Genomic DNA, 18,331 nt, shown 5'->3' with positions numbered 1-18,331 from the left:
CTAAGAGACACCTAAGTGAAATATTAGGGTCGCCTACCATTTTTATTGAGTTTGAGATTCTATGTATGCATTATATATCGTGTACATATCATTATGCATTACACTGCCACAATTGGAAGAATAACAAAAAGTCAGAAAATACATACATAGACGCATCGTCCTCTATCGATGTGAAAAAAAAAAGGACAAGGAAAAACCTGATAAATAATACCGGCGCGGTCACTGACAGACTGAAGGTGCGGTGGGACGCCGATGACTAACACTCACTGCCATATATACAAAGTCTGGTCGTTGTTTCTGCGAAACATAGAGAGTACGCTCATTCCACGCAATTTCATCGAAAAAAAAAAACGATTCGGCAAACGAAGGCTTATATGAAATCGATCAATCTGCTTTCTAGCTGGGCAGCAGCATGGACATGTTGAAAAGAGATTGAACAGTTGAACAAGATTCATAACCGGCATGAACCTTGTATAGCACGGTGTCACATCTACGTCTCTTACATATATATATATATATATATATATATATATATATATATATATATGTATATATATATATATATATATATATATATATATATATATATATATATATATAGACTTGTCTTTCAATATGTTGCCTTGAAAAAGACAAGTCTACTTGTCTAACAAGTAGACTTGTCTTATTCAAGGCGACATATTCGCGACATATTCAAAGACAAGTCCACATGTCGAAACGTTGGGTCCTTCTTTTACCTTGTTCTCGTTTCGCTCATCGCATTGAATTTCCATCTCCCGCCTTCGCATGTTTGCCCGTGCTTTACCGCATGTTTCTGCGTGTATATATATAGTAATTTGGAAGGACTTGCAAGAAGAACATACGACCTTACATTGCCTGCTTGATAATTCGCGGAAAGTGCGGTACCTGCACGGCGCAAGTCTCACAGAATGACGTCGCGTGCGCATAAATGTTGGAGGAAACAGCAAGTGGTACGCTCACGCAAACACAGGTGGCGCTGACTAAGCCTTCAAAAAATCAGAGTGGCTAATATCAGCTAATTTGTCAATGAAGAAAAATAAAAGATCAGGCTTGAGCAATTGCTACTGCCCGTAACTCCATTACTGCGACGGCAGGAGGCTCCTCCCGGCAGACACTGCTGCCTTGTATACTTGCACGCTCATCAAATAATGTCGCCATCTACTCTAGCAGGAACTTCTTTGTGATTTCTGATGCCGTACCACCTGCTGTTTCCCGCGAAATGCATGCACAGACGTTACCACTTTCAGACTTGGCATGGCGCACAAAACGCCTCACAATTTTTCGGAGCGCTCATTTCGCGGAATGGCTTTGTGGTTCGCGTTTCCGGCTCACAACATGCACGTTGCTCCATAAACTTCAGTTGGATTGTCAGTGACGGTCAAGGGGGCGACCGTTGTCGTTCTTCATATCGCGTGGGAGGGGAATGAGGGAGTGAAGCTAAAGATGGAGGAGTTGGCCTCACGGCGGGCAAAGAAAAGGCCGAGCACAACGAATTCATTTGCGAGTTTTCGAGTAACCAATGGTTGCGTTTCGAACTACCGGTGCAGCTGCTTTACGTCGCGAACTTCAGAACCAAGCGGCGAACCTACTCGCTCGAGTGTTTCGAGCGGGTTCGCACGTGAACGGGAAACAATTTGTTGGTGCAGACCAAGCCGACCTGGTGATTGACGAACACGAGGTGGAGCGATCGGCGTACCTGGAGGACCGGCAGCTGCTGTACCTGCAGTGCGCAATGGAGGAGCACTGCGTCTCCACTTCCGCCTATGCGCTCAAGGCAGACCCCGGTGAGACACCAGCCGTCGACGTCACTCGGTGTGTCGAGGAGTTTGGCTGAGCACGATGATAGCTTTCGCAGTCACCTGGTCCCGCTGTGACTTGGCACAACCGTGGTTGAACCGAAACGCATTTCGTTGTCCCATTTCGAAGAAAAAAAAACGCGTCGTATCTCTTTCGCAAAACTACTAATTGACTTGTTCATTTAACAATGATTGTTGTGGAGTGTTCTCCTAAATAAGATAAGCAAAGTGTTTGAGCGATGCCCCCAAAAGGAACTGCAAACGCGTAAATTAAAAAAAAAATGGTGTTTGCCTCGTTCGCGCCAAAAGCAGAGCCTTTAAAAGTCACAACCTTTGTCTACATCAACGCTGCACTTAAATATGACCACAGCTGCATACAGCTCTGAAGAAAAAGCTTAGTTGCACGTAATATGGAAATACAATTGAGGAGAAGACACTGAAACTCACCGGGACATTGTGAATCCTAGAAAACAGGAGACTTGATGGAAACATAGGCCGCTAAATAATGCTGGGTAAATAAATAATAAGGAAATCGGCGTATTGTGCAGACACGTTCATGCTACGTTAGCCGATATCTCGTAGCAACATGGAGGCGCGGGTATGATGTAATGCTACAGTTGATCACGTGATCTGCCGTCTTTATTTGAACTGCCTTAAGCGTATCTACCGGGTGTTTTTTTCTTAGACTATGCAGAGTATTTAGTTAAAAAATCAGCTTTGACAGATGACTTCATTCTAGTCATTGAGCCGTACTACTCAAGAAGGCGCACATTGATTGCACAAAGAATCGAACTACCTAAGCGACTAATATAAAAATTCACTGATTAACTGTTTATTTAATTACTTTATGGTACATATTGCGATTTACGAATTATAGCCTGTGAGCTCACAAGACGTATCCACTTGGAACAAATTTTTTGGACGACACCAGGTTCGAGATATTGATTCCCAATGTGATACACGGGCGTTCCAGTTACTTTTGTGCTACAATGCATAAAACGGCGGTTGGAAAAAAATTTAAATTGAACAATCGTGGAAATTTAGATTAAGTTTCACTGCGCATATAATGGTGCCATCCTTAGATGTCGTTTCAAGTGGCCATGCCTTGAAAACTTATTACCGGCTATCCATTCGTAAACTTCAATATCGGCCGTAAAACAATTAACTAAAATGTTAATTAGTGGATGCTTGTTAATATGTCGATAATGCGTTTTTATTTCTCGCACGAGTAATGACCGTCACTTGGAGTAATTCAGCCAAAGCACTACAATAGCGCTACCTGCCAGAGGCGATCGATTTTTAAAAGCTCTCTACTATCTGAAAAAAAAAAAAGAAAGAACACTCCGTATGTACGCGCCATGGCAGTTCAAATTCACCACTTCGAATCGGACAAGGCTTTATTGAAACGGAAATTTATTTACAAACGCAAGTTTACACACTTAGGGGGAGTTAAAAACGGCGACAATGCCGGACTCATCCCTGACACACATGACAGCCGTCACTTAGCATTTCAAGGGCACATAATCCGACCATCCCGCAAACAACTACGATCTAACAACGCAGAGCGGGAGGCTCTTGTATACGCTCTCTTATATGCGTTAACTTTGCTAACCAGAGAGGTCTACGTCCGGTGGCCGAGCCATTTTCACATCTGCGCAAGTGTTCCAGGAAAGCTGACGACACTTTGCAGGCAGAAGTCGTTACCACTGAAAGTTTTCGCAGTACTGCGGAGCATGCCGTCGTTTAAGATCGACTGTTCGATGGGTGAAGCAGGCTAAATTAGCGACTTGAGCATGCACGAGCAATGGAATGTGCGAAGAGCTTACTCCGCACATATGCAAAATAATTACCTGCAGAACGATGCTCAGGTTGATATATTTAAGCGACTGCTGACACATGCAGAAACCTGGAGGCTTACGAAAAGGGTTCTGCTGAAATTGAGGACGACGCAACTAGCTATGGAAAGAAGAATGATGGGTGTGACGTTAAAGGATAAGAAAAGAGCAGATTGGGTGAGGCAACAAACGCGGGTAAACGACATCTTAGTTGAAATCAAGAAAAAGAAATGGGCATGGGCCGGACATGTAATGAGGAGGGAAGATAACCGATGGTCACTTAGGGTTACGGACTGGATTCCAAGGGAAGGGAGGCGTAGCAGGGGGCGGCAGAAAGTTAGGTGGGCGGATGACATTAAGACGTTTGCAGGGACAACATGGCCACAATTAGTACATGACCGGGGTAGTTGGAGAAGTATGGGAGAGGCCTTTGCCCTGCAGTGGGCGTAACTAGGCTGATGATGATGATGATGAAGATGATGATGATGATGACACATTAAATTACAGACGCGCTTCTGATCGCAATGACGAACGCGTCATTTTAGCGCCATGGTGTAGATCGCAGAGAAAGTGCAAATTTTATTCAGTGTTCAAACGGGTGTTCAATCACAGGACACGACGCGCTTGGCTCAGAATATGCGCGCACTCACTTTGAAAGATAAGGACTTTTTTGGCGACTTCATATCGATTTGAGGTTCCTGGGATCGGGGTATCTCATCGCTTTCCTCTTGTAAATTGGACGAATTAAGGCTTTCTAGTGCACGTAGGACAAAAAGAAAGACGTCGAAATGAAGCTTGGAACCAAAACGAAAGAGAAAGTTATCGAGCTATGTACGAAGGAGTACTAATGGGTGATTAGAGAAAAAGGGCGCCATGAAACCGAGGTGCGCTGTATAAGACTGTCCTCGTGTAAAATCGGAACCGTAAGTATGTCTTCACTTCAACGTGTTGTTATCCCTGGCTTTACTCAGCAATAATATATAACGAAAACATAGACGTTTCGCTACCTATGCGGAAACACCAATGGGGCCCAAGAAAATTTGTGGAATCATGGCTTATCCGTCGCAATCAATCTGCATGCAATTCTAACTGTGGTCCCCTGCCGGATGTTTACGGCAGTAGGATAGGATATAATTTCTCATGGGATATATATCTCAAATAGGATATATTTTCTCATTTGTTGTCATTTGCGTACAGACGATGCCACCCGCATAGGTAGCGAAACGCCTATGTTTTCGTTATATTTTATTGTTGAGTAAAGCCAGTGAAAACAACACGTTGAAGTATGAGTTCCCCTGGCTTTTGGAAAATTTTTTTCACGTGTGTCTTTACTCAAGCAAAAATTTGGGCCGATCGCGGATATTGTGCAGTCTAAAAACACGGGCCAATACCGATGGTAGTGCGGTCTAAGAAGGAAGAAAGTAATGTGTAGGTTAGACTAAGGGCTCTATGTAAGAGTAAGCTGCTACTAAAGCAGGGTTCATGGCGTAGGTTAAGGCAAAGGGACTCGGTAGCGGTTGACATCGAACAAAGAAAGACAAGATCTTCAGAGGGAGCCTCTCTTCCCTCCCAAATAACAAACATGGAAACACATGGAAGAACAAACCACATGGTACACTAATGCGCCCCGAAGACCTCGTATTCGATGTCTACCGCTGGTGACTCGCCTTCTTTACAATCGATTGTAGCTACGCGACGCACCTAACGAACCAAACGTTTGTAAGTGCTGGCTTGCACTAGGGCAATTTGAAAAGGTGTTTTAGGCCGCCTTTGAAAGCATGCGACCGTGGCATGTTAGTTATACCGAGGTTGGTAATAAAGCACCAGAATCATACAGATCGCAAAATGGGCAGAATAGCCAAAGAAAGCTATGACTTAAAAAAAACCTATTCAACTCTGGCGATGCTCTATTACGTCTGCAGCGCGAACCAGTACTGTAAGGACACGTCGAAAGCGTTAAAATGCGCTACACGAAATACAACCGTTATCTATGTGTCGTTGCGTTATGAAATTGCAGGCTGATCATGATTACCTTCCACCTACATTTCCCTGTAGCTCCCACTCACCCTTACCCCAGTGAGGAGTAGCAGGCTAGTGACACGCTCTCCAGGTCGACCTCTCCTCCTTTCTCTTCATCATGTTATACTGCTACTCAGTGCTTGGTTGTCATCTTCCCCAGGCTCTTTTTTTCTGGGCCACCTCTCCTGTTTACTGTGGCCAGCTGACGAAAATTAATAAATGTTTGCGGCTATTGTGTTGGAAAAAGAATGTGCAGCCGTTAAGGTAACCTTACCTCACAAGTTGATCTGTTACGAGCGTGCTTATAGCATATTAGACTGGTCATTTCAGAGCACTCACGGTTCAGCCTTAAAGCGGTCTTGTAATGCAGCCACAATGATTGCACATTTTTTTTTATTTTCTAGGATAGCGGTAAACTGCCGGTCATTTTTTGTAGTGCCTGCTGCACGTTCACCGATCCATATTATTCTTTTGTAAATTTCCTTCTCCTGATTAGAAACCCCTGTGAGTAAGTGGCCAAGGTAAATGTAGTCTTACACATATTCCAGAGGCTGGCTGCCCATCACAATTTCTCAGTCCCAACCGTCGCATTCTACCGGTCCTTGCATATGAGGCAGAAACTTGGACGTTAGCAAAGAAACTTGAGAAGAAGTTAAAGACCGCGCAACTAGTGGCGCAACGAAAAATTTCAGACGGAACGTCACGATACAAGAAGACAGCGGTGTGGATTAGAGAGCCATTAAGGGCACCCGATATACTAGGTGAAATTAGGAGGAAGAAATGGAGCTGGGTAGGCCATAATGTGAATAGGGCCAGTGGTGTATTAGAGTTACAAAATGGGTGCCAAGAGAAGGCAAGAGCTGTTGAGGACAGCAGAGACCTGCATGGAGTGATGAAATTAGAAGCGTTTCTGGCATGAAATGGGGTTTCCTGGCCCAAGACAGGAGTAGGTGGAGTTCGCTGGGAGAAGTCTTCGTCTTGCAGTGGACACAAATAGAGTTCCGATAATTACGGCGATGATAATAATGACCATGAACGACGCAACTAATCGCTACTGCAAGCCAAAGCGGGTACCAGTGGCTATAATAAAGCCGTACTGTAGATGCAGTTTACACCTTTTGGGGCCTAATCTCGTCCCCAAATAATTACCGTCATCTACTTTTCTCGCGTTTGCTTTTTTGAACGCCACGCCCGGTACTTCCAGATCACGAACAGCATTCGCATTTTCAGCAGGACGTGGCATTCTCGACAGGAAAGTAGCCAGCGGACAGTTTTCAAGAAAGGAAACGCAAGCAAGACAGATGACAATTGTCGTTAGGGGGGAAAGATACGTCCCAGAGGGTGTAAACATTTTTTTACAGCGCCGGTTATCACCTATCAGACACCACTCTTATTTGCATAACACAGCTTTAAAAGTGGCTTTCAAGACTAACCTAGCACATGACATTACTGTCACTCTCTCTCCTCATCATGTGCCTTCTCACTCAATAATGTTTTTTGAATAATGTTATTGTAGCCGACACTATCTTTTGAAATGTGTGTGTACCTCCTAGAACTGTGTATGAATATAATATGGCTAAGTGCGCTGCCCTAAAATTAGCGCTTGAATCTTATTTTCCTACTTTTGACACATTAGCCGATGAATTAAACGTGGAAGAGTTATGGGGGGTACTTACAAGCAAGCTTTTCGAACTGCGAGATGACTTTGTTCCCCTTCGAACTCTGTCTTGCAAACATGCAAAAGATAAACAAACGTTTCACTGTCGACTCCGTTGCTTACTACGAAGGATTAGAAGAATCTATCGGCAGATTAAAACTAAGAAAACTGACAGTCGTCACATACAGTTAGTTGAGTTAAAACGTAGCTTTAGAGAGCTCGCTGAATCTGCTAAACGCACATACTTTGCGAACTTGGGGCAGAGATTAGTGGAAGATCCTAAGGAATTTTGGAAACATGTTAAGAGAAACGGTAAGCCTGACACTTCTGTTCCAACCTTGCATTTGTCCGACAGAATTATTAATGAGGACTTAAGTAAGGTCGAAATTTTTGTTAAATACTTTTCATCAGTATTTCAGTCTACTTATTCAAACATTAGTCGGGTTACTAGTGTTGATTTTCCTGTCGAAGCCGACGAAATGTCTGAGGTTGTGTTTAGTGTGACGGGCATCTAGCGATTACTACAGTGTTTGAAAACAACAAAAGCGTGTGATCCGGATGATATCCCTGATCATTCCTTATAGATCGCTCTGGCATTTTATGTTTGTACTTGTGTCGCCTACTTCAAAATTCCTTAAATAGCAGCGTTGTTCCATGGTGATTGGAAACTAGCGTGAGTGGTGCCAATTCATAAGAGTGGACAGAGAGACAGAGTTGGGAATTACAGACCGGTATCCTTAACTAGCATTGTATGTAAGGTTATGGAACATGTGATTTATAGCTGCATCATGTCTCATCTTGATAACAATAACCTTCTTCATCCTAGTCAGCATGGGTTTCGGCAGGGTTTTTCGTGTACGACACAATTGATTGCATTCATTCATGAGCTAGTCTCAGCAGTCGACAAGAAACAAACTGTTGACTGCATATTTCTGGATTTTAAAAAAAGCTTTTGACGTCGTTACGCATAGTCTACTGATCGCTAAACTTCGACGTTAGAAATTGGATGACAAAGTTATCGCATGGATTGCTGAGTATCTTCGCTCAAAACAGATGTCTGTGGCTCTCAACGGATGTTACTCTGAATATGTCCCTGTGGCATCTGGTGTACCCCAGGGATCAGTTTTAGGTTCACTTTTATTTCTGTTGTTCATTAATGACATCACTTTGGGCATCACATTATCCTTTAGAATGTTTGCAGATGACTGTATAGTATATAGGGTCATCAACAGCGAATCTGACCAACAAGCAATACAACATGATTTGGATTTGATTGCCACATGGTGTGAAAAATGGAAAATGTCGCTGAATGTGAAAAAGAGTGTTTACGTCACCTTTACCAGAAAGCGCTCATACGACAGCAATCATTACGCTATAAATAATGCTACTCTTGAACAAGTGACAGAATATAAATATTTAGGTGTATTTTTCTCTGCTCATCTAAGGTGGAACAGACATGTTTCTCATGTTAGGAACAAAGCTGTAGGAGCATTGGGTTTCTTGAAACGTAACTTTAGTAGTTTGCCACAGAAACTTAGGGAGCAACTGTATTACACAGATGTCCTCAGGACAGTGGAGTATGCGTGCGCTTCCTAGAAAAAGTGCAGAACAGGGCAGTTTGGTTTGCCCTTGGCAATTATGACGGAATGCTTAGCATGACAGACAGCAAAAAAGCGTTAAACTGGCATCTTCTTCAACACCGTCGTCGAAATGTCAGATTAAAATTTCTTCACAACTACTCTAAAACGGGAATAGCTAGGGAATTGTATTTTCAGCCGCCCACATATGTTTCTTAAAGGCGAGATCACAAATTAAAAATATGTGAGATTCCTAGTGACGCTTTCCGCTACTCTTCCTTTGTTCGTGCCATAAGAGATTGGAATACTATACCGCCTGACACTGTCTGTATTTGTTGAAATGACGATTTGTTCCATACTTTATGAATGCAATTTTGAGTGTTTGTTTATATGAGTTGCACCCTCCCTGCTGCAAGGCGTGAATGGCGAAGCAGGTACCCAATAAATAAATAAATAAATAGAGCAAGTAGCAACGCTCCATCCGAGCGTTGTTATCCCGCATGGTCGTGTCTCCAAAGCACCGTCCCGATGCAGGTTGGCTGTACGAGACTCGGCGCCTGCTTCGCTTCACGGCGCGCGTGGCGAACGTGGGCAACGCCGAGTTCATGCCGTTCCTGCCGAAACACGCCTGGGTCTGGCACTCCTGCCACATGTGAGCGGCCCTTCACCTACACTCTGTGCCCCGTCGTCTTTGGGCAGTCTCACTGACGCGGACGCATGCTGAGCGCGTGGCACGCACAGTTCACGTCGTGATATAGACTGGCGAGCAGGATAAAAAAAAACAAAAAACAGGAAGAAGTGCGTATCGATGCGTGTTCTGGCGCTTCACCTTTATTCCCTTTTGACATTGGCCTGGGCCTCTATTTGTCAACATTATGTTTTTTTTTTCATTTACGTACGAGCATACTCAATGTTCTTATGTTTGGGCTACCCAAGTGGCCGCTCCTCCATAGTAGATATTTTGGTTAGCTGCACGATTCTTACATAGCGTTCCGTGCCGCACAATCAATGCTCGTGGCCACACACAAGCACCGATGTAGACTAGTGGCTATCGCATCTCGCTGCTAAGGTCGCGGGCTCGATCCCCGCTATACGGCAGCCGCATCCCTGTGGGCGGCGAAATCCAAACAACGCTCTTGTGCTTAGATTAAGGTGCAAATTAAAGAACCCTAGGTGGTCAATAATAATCCGGAGTTTCCCCGCTCTGGCGCGCGTCATGGTGAGATCGTGCTTTTGGCACGCAAAACCGTAGAATGTAATTTGTTCTATGGTAATACACAAACGGTTCAAGTCTGCCGACTCTGTTCTGTGAGCAGAAGTGTTACACGTTTTCAGGATCAAAACACTGGTCCCGGCGACCAGTGCTTGGCCTCTAATTTGTCTTCAGTACTTGTCGTCAGTGCCAAGTCCATTTTCACTGCTGCAACGTCTCGATGGAAGGTCAGCCACCGACGTCAAGCGATGCGCAGGAATAACGAAAGGAACCACGGCCTGCAGCGCCGAAAACAGTCAAGACCCAAAGTGGTCACGGATGCAGCGAGGTTGTCCAAGAGTGGCGCAGAATGATTTTGTTGAAACGCCTAGATGGTGTATCAGATCCCATCAAAATGACACTGTAAAGGTGGTCATGAATGCAGCTGAAATTAGAAGATCGCCTTTCTTAAACGTCGTCGCAGCATTCGTTCGGCGATGAGGTTGTTGGGTGAGAGAATCGCGATCCGACGACCAACTTTCCCTTTCTCAATCTGTCTCTCGCGGCTGCGACGGCAGGAGTGACATCACTGCCACGACGTTCCTACCAGATTGTGCAACTTTAGCCTGTAAGCGGTAAACGAAACAGCACGAAAAGGATTCCTTGACAACCCGCCCAGCCAAAATACATTTATAATAATAGCTAGCTGTTTCCTGGATGCAAAGAGAGCGTTCACACTTGCAATTACCCTTTCGTGTTGCCATTACAATTTCCTGGCCTATTTTGCCTCTGACCTATTGTAGAATGTGGCAATTATTGCGCCTGTTCTTGCACAAGAAAAGCCTACAAATGAACAGTGTCTTCTTCTTCTTGTGTGTCTGTTGAAGCTGCGGCTGGCTTAATGGATTAAGAACAGTGCATTATCAGAGTGAAGGACACTGTTGTTAAATTATCACTGCCAACATACGCAAAGTGGCGGTGAGCCTCCACACATGTGCCCTGTACACATGTGCCCCCCGTACACAAAAATAAAAAATTAGTTCGTGCAGGGGAGGTATTTATTCTCCCACTTACGCGTAATTATTCTGACGATATGCACGTTATGTTAGGTTTCAATTTTGTTAGAGAAAGAAACAAGTTTGAAAAATTATAACTGCTGCCACGAAAAGAACGGTAGCTTGACAAACGCTTTTGTTGCTCTAATAGTTAATTTAAGAACTTCGTATATATATATATATATATATATATATATATATATATATATATATATATATATATATATATATATATATATATATATATATATATATATATATTGGTCTTAACGGATTGTAGTACAAGAATTGGTACCATCTCGGCTTTTTGTCATTACACAGCTCACCAATCTGTCGCATCACCGGCCTTGTGCTTGCTTAAGTTTTAGTTCCATGATACACAGAAGCACTTCAGACGAACACTAAAATTAATGAATAAATGAGTACAAGAATCCAAGGACACCTACGCACTTCTTATGAGTTGTGAATGCGAAATAATTAATGTCCAACTGAACGCCGGTTAGCGGTCTTTTGAATTTGCCCTGCGAGTAATGTATCATAGCCGTACGTGCTGCCCGAGTCAGCCAGCGGCAGCAGGTTGTGGTGCCAACGCCGCTTGCACCGACGTCCTGCAAGACGAGAGACTGAGGAAATGGGTCACGTGACTCCCTCGCCGACGACAACCCGTCTCGCCCCGCGGCGTCGCGTTGCTGTACCTGCAGTGCCTGCGACGTGGCATACCAGATTAACCCCCTCCCCCCCCCCAAAAAAAAAGATATTGGCGCCTCTTATCAGTGCCCAATAAAATACTCTCTGCACAATTGCGCAAAGCGACCATATATCCGTAGTGGGTAAGCAATAGGCTTGATGTATTCATTAAATTCTTGGGATTCTACGTGCCAAAACCAAGACATGCTAGTGAGACACGTCGTAATGGGAGACTTAGAGTTCATTTTGACCAGATGTGGTTCTTTTACGTGCGCCTAAATGTAGTATACATGAGTGCTTTTGCATATCCCTCCGCCGAAATGTGGCCGTCATGGCCGGGATCGAACCCGCGACCTCGAGCTGAGCAGAACAATAAAACAGCCACTAAGCTACCGCAGCCGAAGGAGTAGGCTTCGAACCCACATGACCGCTGATTAGATCCCAGGTACACAACCGCTCGGAACTCTCGCTTACGTTGCGCCTCACCAGGCCGAACCAAAGCGTGGCGCACGAACACGATCGGTCCATTTCCGAGGTCGTAACAGCTGTTCGCAGTGAGAGATCGCAGAGACTTGCGCAATTTTCAACCTGCACACATCAGAGGTAGCGAGCAGTGCCGCATACCACGGCGAGATGATGGCGGCAGTTCATTTCAGCTTAGGCAAAGACGGAGCTGGCTGCGTAAACCACGGCTGTACTGTATTTTTCTTTTATTCTTCTTTCGTTTAGGCCTGCTTCATGCTCTGTGTCGCAAGCCACGGCAGGTGTCCGGTGCACCCTTTCTGCTTTAAGGGCTGGCGTTTTTATTAACTGAAGTCAACGTTCATTCAAGATCGACGTTTCTTTCTCTTCCTTTTTAATTGATGGGAGTGCACAGTCTTTATTGAGTAGTCAAGTCGTTATTATTACCGTCGTATGTGTAGTATATTAGCTCCAATTTGAATCGTGTTCTTTGGTGTTTCGTTGTGCTCAAAGTACAGAGTACCATTGGCCTGGCGCGAAGTACTAGTTACATTTTCGGCATTTATGGCTGTTATCAGTGTTACCATAGCGCTAGGAGCCAAGCCGGGCATGTCAGTTTGTCTTCAGCTCCAGCGTCATGCCAATCATGAAATTTTCTTTATTGTCAAAATCAAATAGTTGAATCAGAAAACAGACAATACCATTAAGCGGAATCCGATGGACAGTACTAAAAAGTCAAACGTGTTTACAAAAACGTAAAATTAATCTACCGTGGGTCAAAAGCTCTCTCACTTGGTGCATGAATGAATGGCGAAATTTATCGGTTAACACAACGTACAAGAAACAAGAAGACGATTTTACGAGGCTGAAACTATCTGGCCTGTTCCCAGGATGGTTCCATGACTCATCTCATCTTATTTTGAGAATTTGGCGTTTTAACCGCTAGATTTCCATTTAGCCATTAAAATAAAACTGGCCCACACGTGCAGGAGTCTAAAAGCAGCAACTACCAAAAAGGTGGTACAAACGTAGGAACCCCACACTTCAGTAGCCTGCTCAAACTGTAGGCTTCGTCTTCAGAGTTAAAGCTCACCTTTTCAATAGCTGGGACCTCTCAGGTTCGAGAACTATGGTTCCAGGTTCTACACGTTCGTTGTATCGCCGTTATGACGATGTGATGATGAATATTTCTCCCTGTGCACGGGAAACAAATGGACGGCTGTAGCCTTAATTAAGCGCCCATTGAGCTTTTTTAACCTGCTTTGGCGATTTCGCCTAAGCACCCCAGATAAACGGGACGCTTAACACAGGGAAATCCTCATTTTATGTGTAGTCACGAAAGAAAAAAAAGAAATGAAACAAATGTAGGTGTATCTCTTAGTGAACAAACAACCCGCTGTGGCTACTCAGTGGCTATGGTGTTGGGCTGCTTAGCACGGGGTCGCGGGATCGAATCCCGGCCATGGCGGCCGCATTTCGATGGAGGCGAAATTCGAAAACACCCGTGTACTTAGATTTCGGTGCACGTTAAAGATCCCCAGGTGGTCGAAATTTCCGGATTCTTCCACTACGGCGTGCCTCATAATCAGAAAGTGGTTTTGGCACGTAAAACCCCATAGTTTAATTTTTTTTAGTGAAGAAACACTGCTCTGGACATACTGTTTCCAACGAGGGTGGATGCTCAAAGATACTGACTCGTTCAGGTGCACCAATGGCACTCGTCATCACTGAAATACTGGTCGTATTATAGCCTGTCACAAGATGCGAGATGGTTCACCTAGCAAATCGGAGTTGGTGGAGTGCGAAACTATCTAAGATGAAGACAGTATTTGAATCGACACGTCAGTTTGAATTTTTCTTAACGAGCCCACAAATTTTACAAGCAGAACCTAATTCTTGGAAACTAATTCGAAATTTTCTGTACTTGCATAGAAGTATTACTAGCTGCGCTTCAAATGTGTTATATATACATATATATATATATATATATATATATATATATATATATATATATATATATATATATATATATATATATATATATACCATTGAACCTGAGCCTCTCGTGCATGCAGGCATTACCACTCAATGGAAGTGTTCGCTCACTACGACGTGCTGGACGCGGCCGGACAGCGCGTGGCCGAGGGCCATAAGGCAAGCTTCTGCCTTGAGGACAACGTGTGCCAGCCCGGAGTGGACAAGCGCTACAACTGCGCAAACTACGGCGACCAGGGAATCTCTGTCGGCTGCACCGACACCTACGCGCACAACATCGACTGCCAGTGGGTCGACATGACCGACGTGCCACACGGACACTACACTCTCAGGGTGCGCATGCGCGAGCTTAAAGCGATCATTTCTTAAAGAAAAACGGGTTTGTTTGAGTTTTCACGTAACAGCATTATGTTTTCTTGGATGTTCAAATTACATTCCGACGCTATTATATCTGTAGGTTGCGTGTAAGTCGTACTTTACAATTTTTTCTATGTATTTTAGCTTGGGAACGTCAGTTAGTTCAGTAATTTGCTTGCGAGGGCCTGGGTATGGGCAATTCGAAATTGACTTTGCCGAAACGTCATCCGACGCCGGACACTGACGCCAAATTTTCTGCGACCTGGGGCCCTTAAGAGGAAGCTTTAGCTCGTGCCTAACTCCCCCGCGGCCTATTCAAATACATGTAAAACGGAAAAACGTTTTTCTGAGATAACCCCTGGACCGATTTTAATGAAAATCGTTGCATTTGAGAGAGAAAGTTAAATTCTAGTGACTGAGAATTTTAGGAATCGGAACTTCGATTTCAGGCCTGAATTTTGTTAAAAAGATTTTCAAATTTTCGACCGTGTGAAAAAAATAGAAGCACGAAGTTTACAAATTCCTAGCTCTACATCAAGAATAGCTATCGCGGTTCTGTAAACGGCATCCAATAGATCATTCAAAGCGGACAAATTCGATATGTCAGTTTACATGTTACAAGAATTTGTTACGTTGGTTACAAGGGTTCTGCAAAAACTATTTCCATATTACAATTTTTTTTATATTCATGTGTAACATATCAATTTTGTCCGCTTTAGATGTGCTATTAGATGCAATTCACGTAATTGTATTATCCTTCCTCGTTGTTGAGTTAGAATTGTAAACTTAATAGTTTCGTTTTTTGAAAATTTTAGCTTTTTGCCGATTTTTCATAAAACATTGACGACCTAAGTCAAAAATTCGAAACCAACAGTCACTAGATTATGACCTTTTCTTTTAAATGCAGCAAACCTCGTCAAATTTGGGGCAGCGGTTGTCGAGAAAAACGAATTCTCCTTTTACATGTATTTAGATAGGAGCACCCGAGCTAAAGCTTCCTCTTAACGATATCACATTAAAAGAGCCGTGGCGTGGCTCCTTTCTTGGCGCACAGTAATCCAGCAGCTGACATCAGTGCTTCCATTTGAGAAGGCGTGTTCAGGAAAGTACATATAAAATCGCCGGCAAGTTTCAGCTGTTTATTACGACTGCGGTGCGCAGTGGGGCTTAACTATGGGTAACCGAAGCCGTTTTAAGTTCAGCAGGGCATGAGACGAGTGATGAAACACTATTGTTCTGGTCATTGGCTGCCCCGGAAAACAAAAGTTACTTTAGTTTTGCAAGGAAACTTTCGCCTGCACTAAGTAAAAGAGGGATAGAAGTGCCCCATTAGACGGGATTACGCCACCTATTCCCGAGAGCCTTTGCGTTAAACAAGGAATGACGGCAGTTTTACGAATAGCAAGAAAATATTATTAATTATGTGACGGCATAAGATACCTCGTGTATCTACAAGTATTAGAAAAAATTGGAGCGACTAGTGTAAACATAGGTGGACAATCTTGTCAAAAAGAAATCGTGCGTAAGTTTGCGTGCGTGCACGCGTCTCTCTTGAATGGGGACTTGTTTCCCATATTTGGTTTTCTTATCAGCCTCTATACATTTCTATTGGACTTGCAATAATAATACCACAAACAGACGTTTAGAGGCGTCGGCTGCAGTCTGTGGTTAGTGCTTTGAAGTTATCTATGCACCCATGAGCACGTCAAATCGCTCTCTTAAGTGTTGATGTAAAATTGAATATCTACCAAAATCTACGTTGTTGGTGTCTTGAAATCTGCGCAGAGTTCGTAAGTAACCCAACTCTCCTACTACGTAGGTGTCCATCAACCCGGAATACAAGCTGGCTGAGATGAGCTACGATAACAACGCTGCTGTATGCGACCTCATCTACACGCAGACCTACGCTGCCGTCACAAACTGCACTCTTGGAAGGCCGTGAACTCGCAGCGACAACGAGAAGGCTCCTCGTCCCAAGAGGACGCGCATCTCAAGGAGCGTCGAGATAAACTGAAAAACCCCAATGTGCTCGTTCGGATTCCGCCCACTTACCGCATACGACCTATATGCACCGGTCATTGGTTGGTGCTGCACTCAAGGTTCAAGTCGCAGGAGTGGTGCCTGCGACAATTTAGAAAAAAAGGACAAGTCGCGCCTGCGTGATTTTCTTTTTCCTTTCTGTAAAAAAAAAAGTTACGCCGGCATCAGTCGCAGGGTCAACACGACAGCATCCTCGTAACGACGAATGAGCTCGAGAGACCGTCTCGCGTCCTGCTTGACCGCCTTAGGGCATCCGAGATCATAGCGGGCTGCAAGCACATTCTGAGAAAATGGTTCGAATGCTATAGCATACATCTACGTGTTCTACGACGTTGGGTGGCTCTCATAGTTACGTTCCTAAGTCTGCATGTAACAGACGCAACATGAAGACATCGGGTGACGTGGTCAGAACCCCGTGAATCGAAGTTCGCAAAGACCTTTGCTTTTGCCATGGCCGTTGCGTCAATATAATCCCGACAACCACGATGAGATGGTGACGAGAAATATTGAGTAAATAAAATGAGCGCCGCAAAGTGACCGATAGTGGCTGGCTGATGCTTAGGTACCGCAGGGGACCTGAACGTCCAATAAACGTGGAAAGATTATGAGATCGCTATAGGCTTGCGGAGTCGCCGGGCAATTGGGAACAACCCCCCCTTCGCCGCCTTCCAGGCTGACTTGAAAACAAGCTCGGTTCAATACTCAAGTTTGGCAGGAGCTCATCACTAACGCCAAATACGTATTGGCGCTCTCTGTGAAAGCATCTCTGGTGGCGCTGGTGTGTTTTTGGCGGTATAATGAAGGCCGGTTTTCGGGGAGCTAGGCTTTGCGAAGGCCCAATCCATCATCCCCTTGGTCTCTCTTGATACTCCGGGCTAAGTTAAAATTAAAGTGACATTTAATTACGTGAGCCCGTTTCAAGGGTCGCGTTTGGTTAATATGCGCTCAAGTGCGGCTGGAAATTGTCTGAGTGAGGTTATTTATAACAAGGTCTGATTCGCATTTCTTCTAGAAACGCAAACATCCACATACGCCGCGCCAGCAGTATAGGCGAACAGATGCCCGCCTTAACAACACCGCCACCGATGACGAGCAACTGGAAGCTGATATGCTGATGTGCAGCGGACGCTGCATACCACCTGCTGGTGCAGTAACTGCACTGCCAAAGGAACTTGAGTGCTTTCTAATGTACGCTAACAGAATAAAAATAATTAATATAAAAAAAGACTTCAAGCATGTAACAATTTTCTTAGTGCAAGACCGACATATCAGCTAAGACAAAAGGAGCTGCAAGTCGGGCTACAGAACACAGCTACGAGAAAATCCACAAAAAGGTGTAGCGAAAACAAACAAACAAGAACAAAGAAACAAATAAACAAAAAATGAATTACAAGCCATGGCACAGCACAGTGCGTAATGCCCAGAATTTTCGTATACAGGGTTTCCCACGTAACCTTAGCCAAAATTTGAAAAGAAAACGCGAACGCCACGTCGCTGGACAGAACCAAAGTTATCTTGTTTGCCGTTGCTTGTAGATACTCAGACAATTTTTGAAATTATGCCTAATTACATAATTAGTCCCAATTAATTATTCAACAGCTCAAATGTTATAATTAGATGAAAAGTGTTAATGAGAAA

The 18,331-nt window shown here is 44.1% G+C and overlaps 1 protein-coding gene across 1 annotated transcript in view; it reads left to right on the top strand.

The window, feature by feature from the left end:
- LOC142575171 (lysyl oxidase homolog 3-like) overlaps nucleotides 1–17,925 on the top strand; it is a 208,047-nt gene extending 190,122 nt beyond the window's left edge. The window contains exons 6-9 of the mRNA XM_075684255.1: nucleotides 1,668–1,805; nucleotides 9,440–9,557; nucleotides 14,377–14,629; nucleotides 16,473–17,925. Coding sequence (XP_075540370.1) covers nucleotides 1,668–1,805; nucleotides 9,440–9,557; nucleotides 14,377–14,629; nucleotides 16,473–16,595 — 632 coding nt within the window. The 3' untranslated portion in view covers nucleotides 16,596–17,925. The remainder of the gene's footprint in view (nucleotides 1–1,667; nucleotides 1,806–9,439; nucleotides 9,558–14,376; nucleotides 14,630–16,472) is intronic.
- The last annotated feature ends 406 nt before the right edge of the window (nucleotides 17,926–18,331 follow it).

The sequence above is a fragment of the Dermacentor variabilis genome, chromosome 1, assembly GCF_050947875.1.
Source record: "Dermacentor variabilis isolate Ectoservices chromosome 1, ASM5094787v1, whole genome shotgun sequence".
NCBI lineage: Eukaryota > Metazoa > Arthropoda > Arachnida > Ixodida > Ixodidae > Dermacentor > Dermacentor variabilis.
This window is presented reverse-complemented; position numbering and strand designations above follow the sequence as displayed.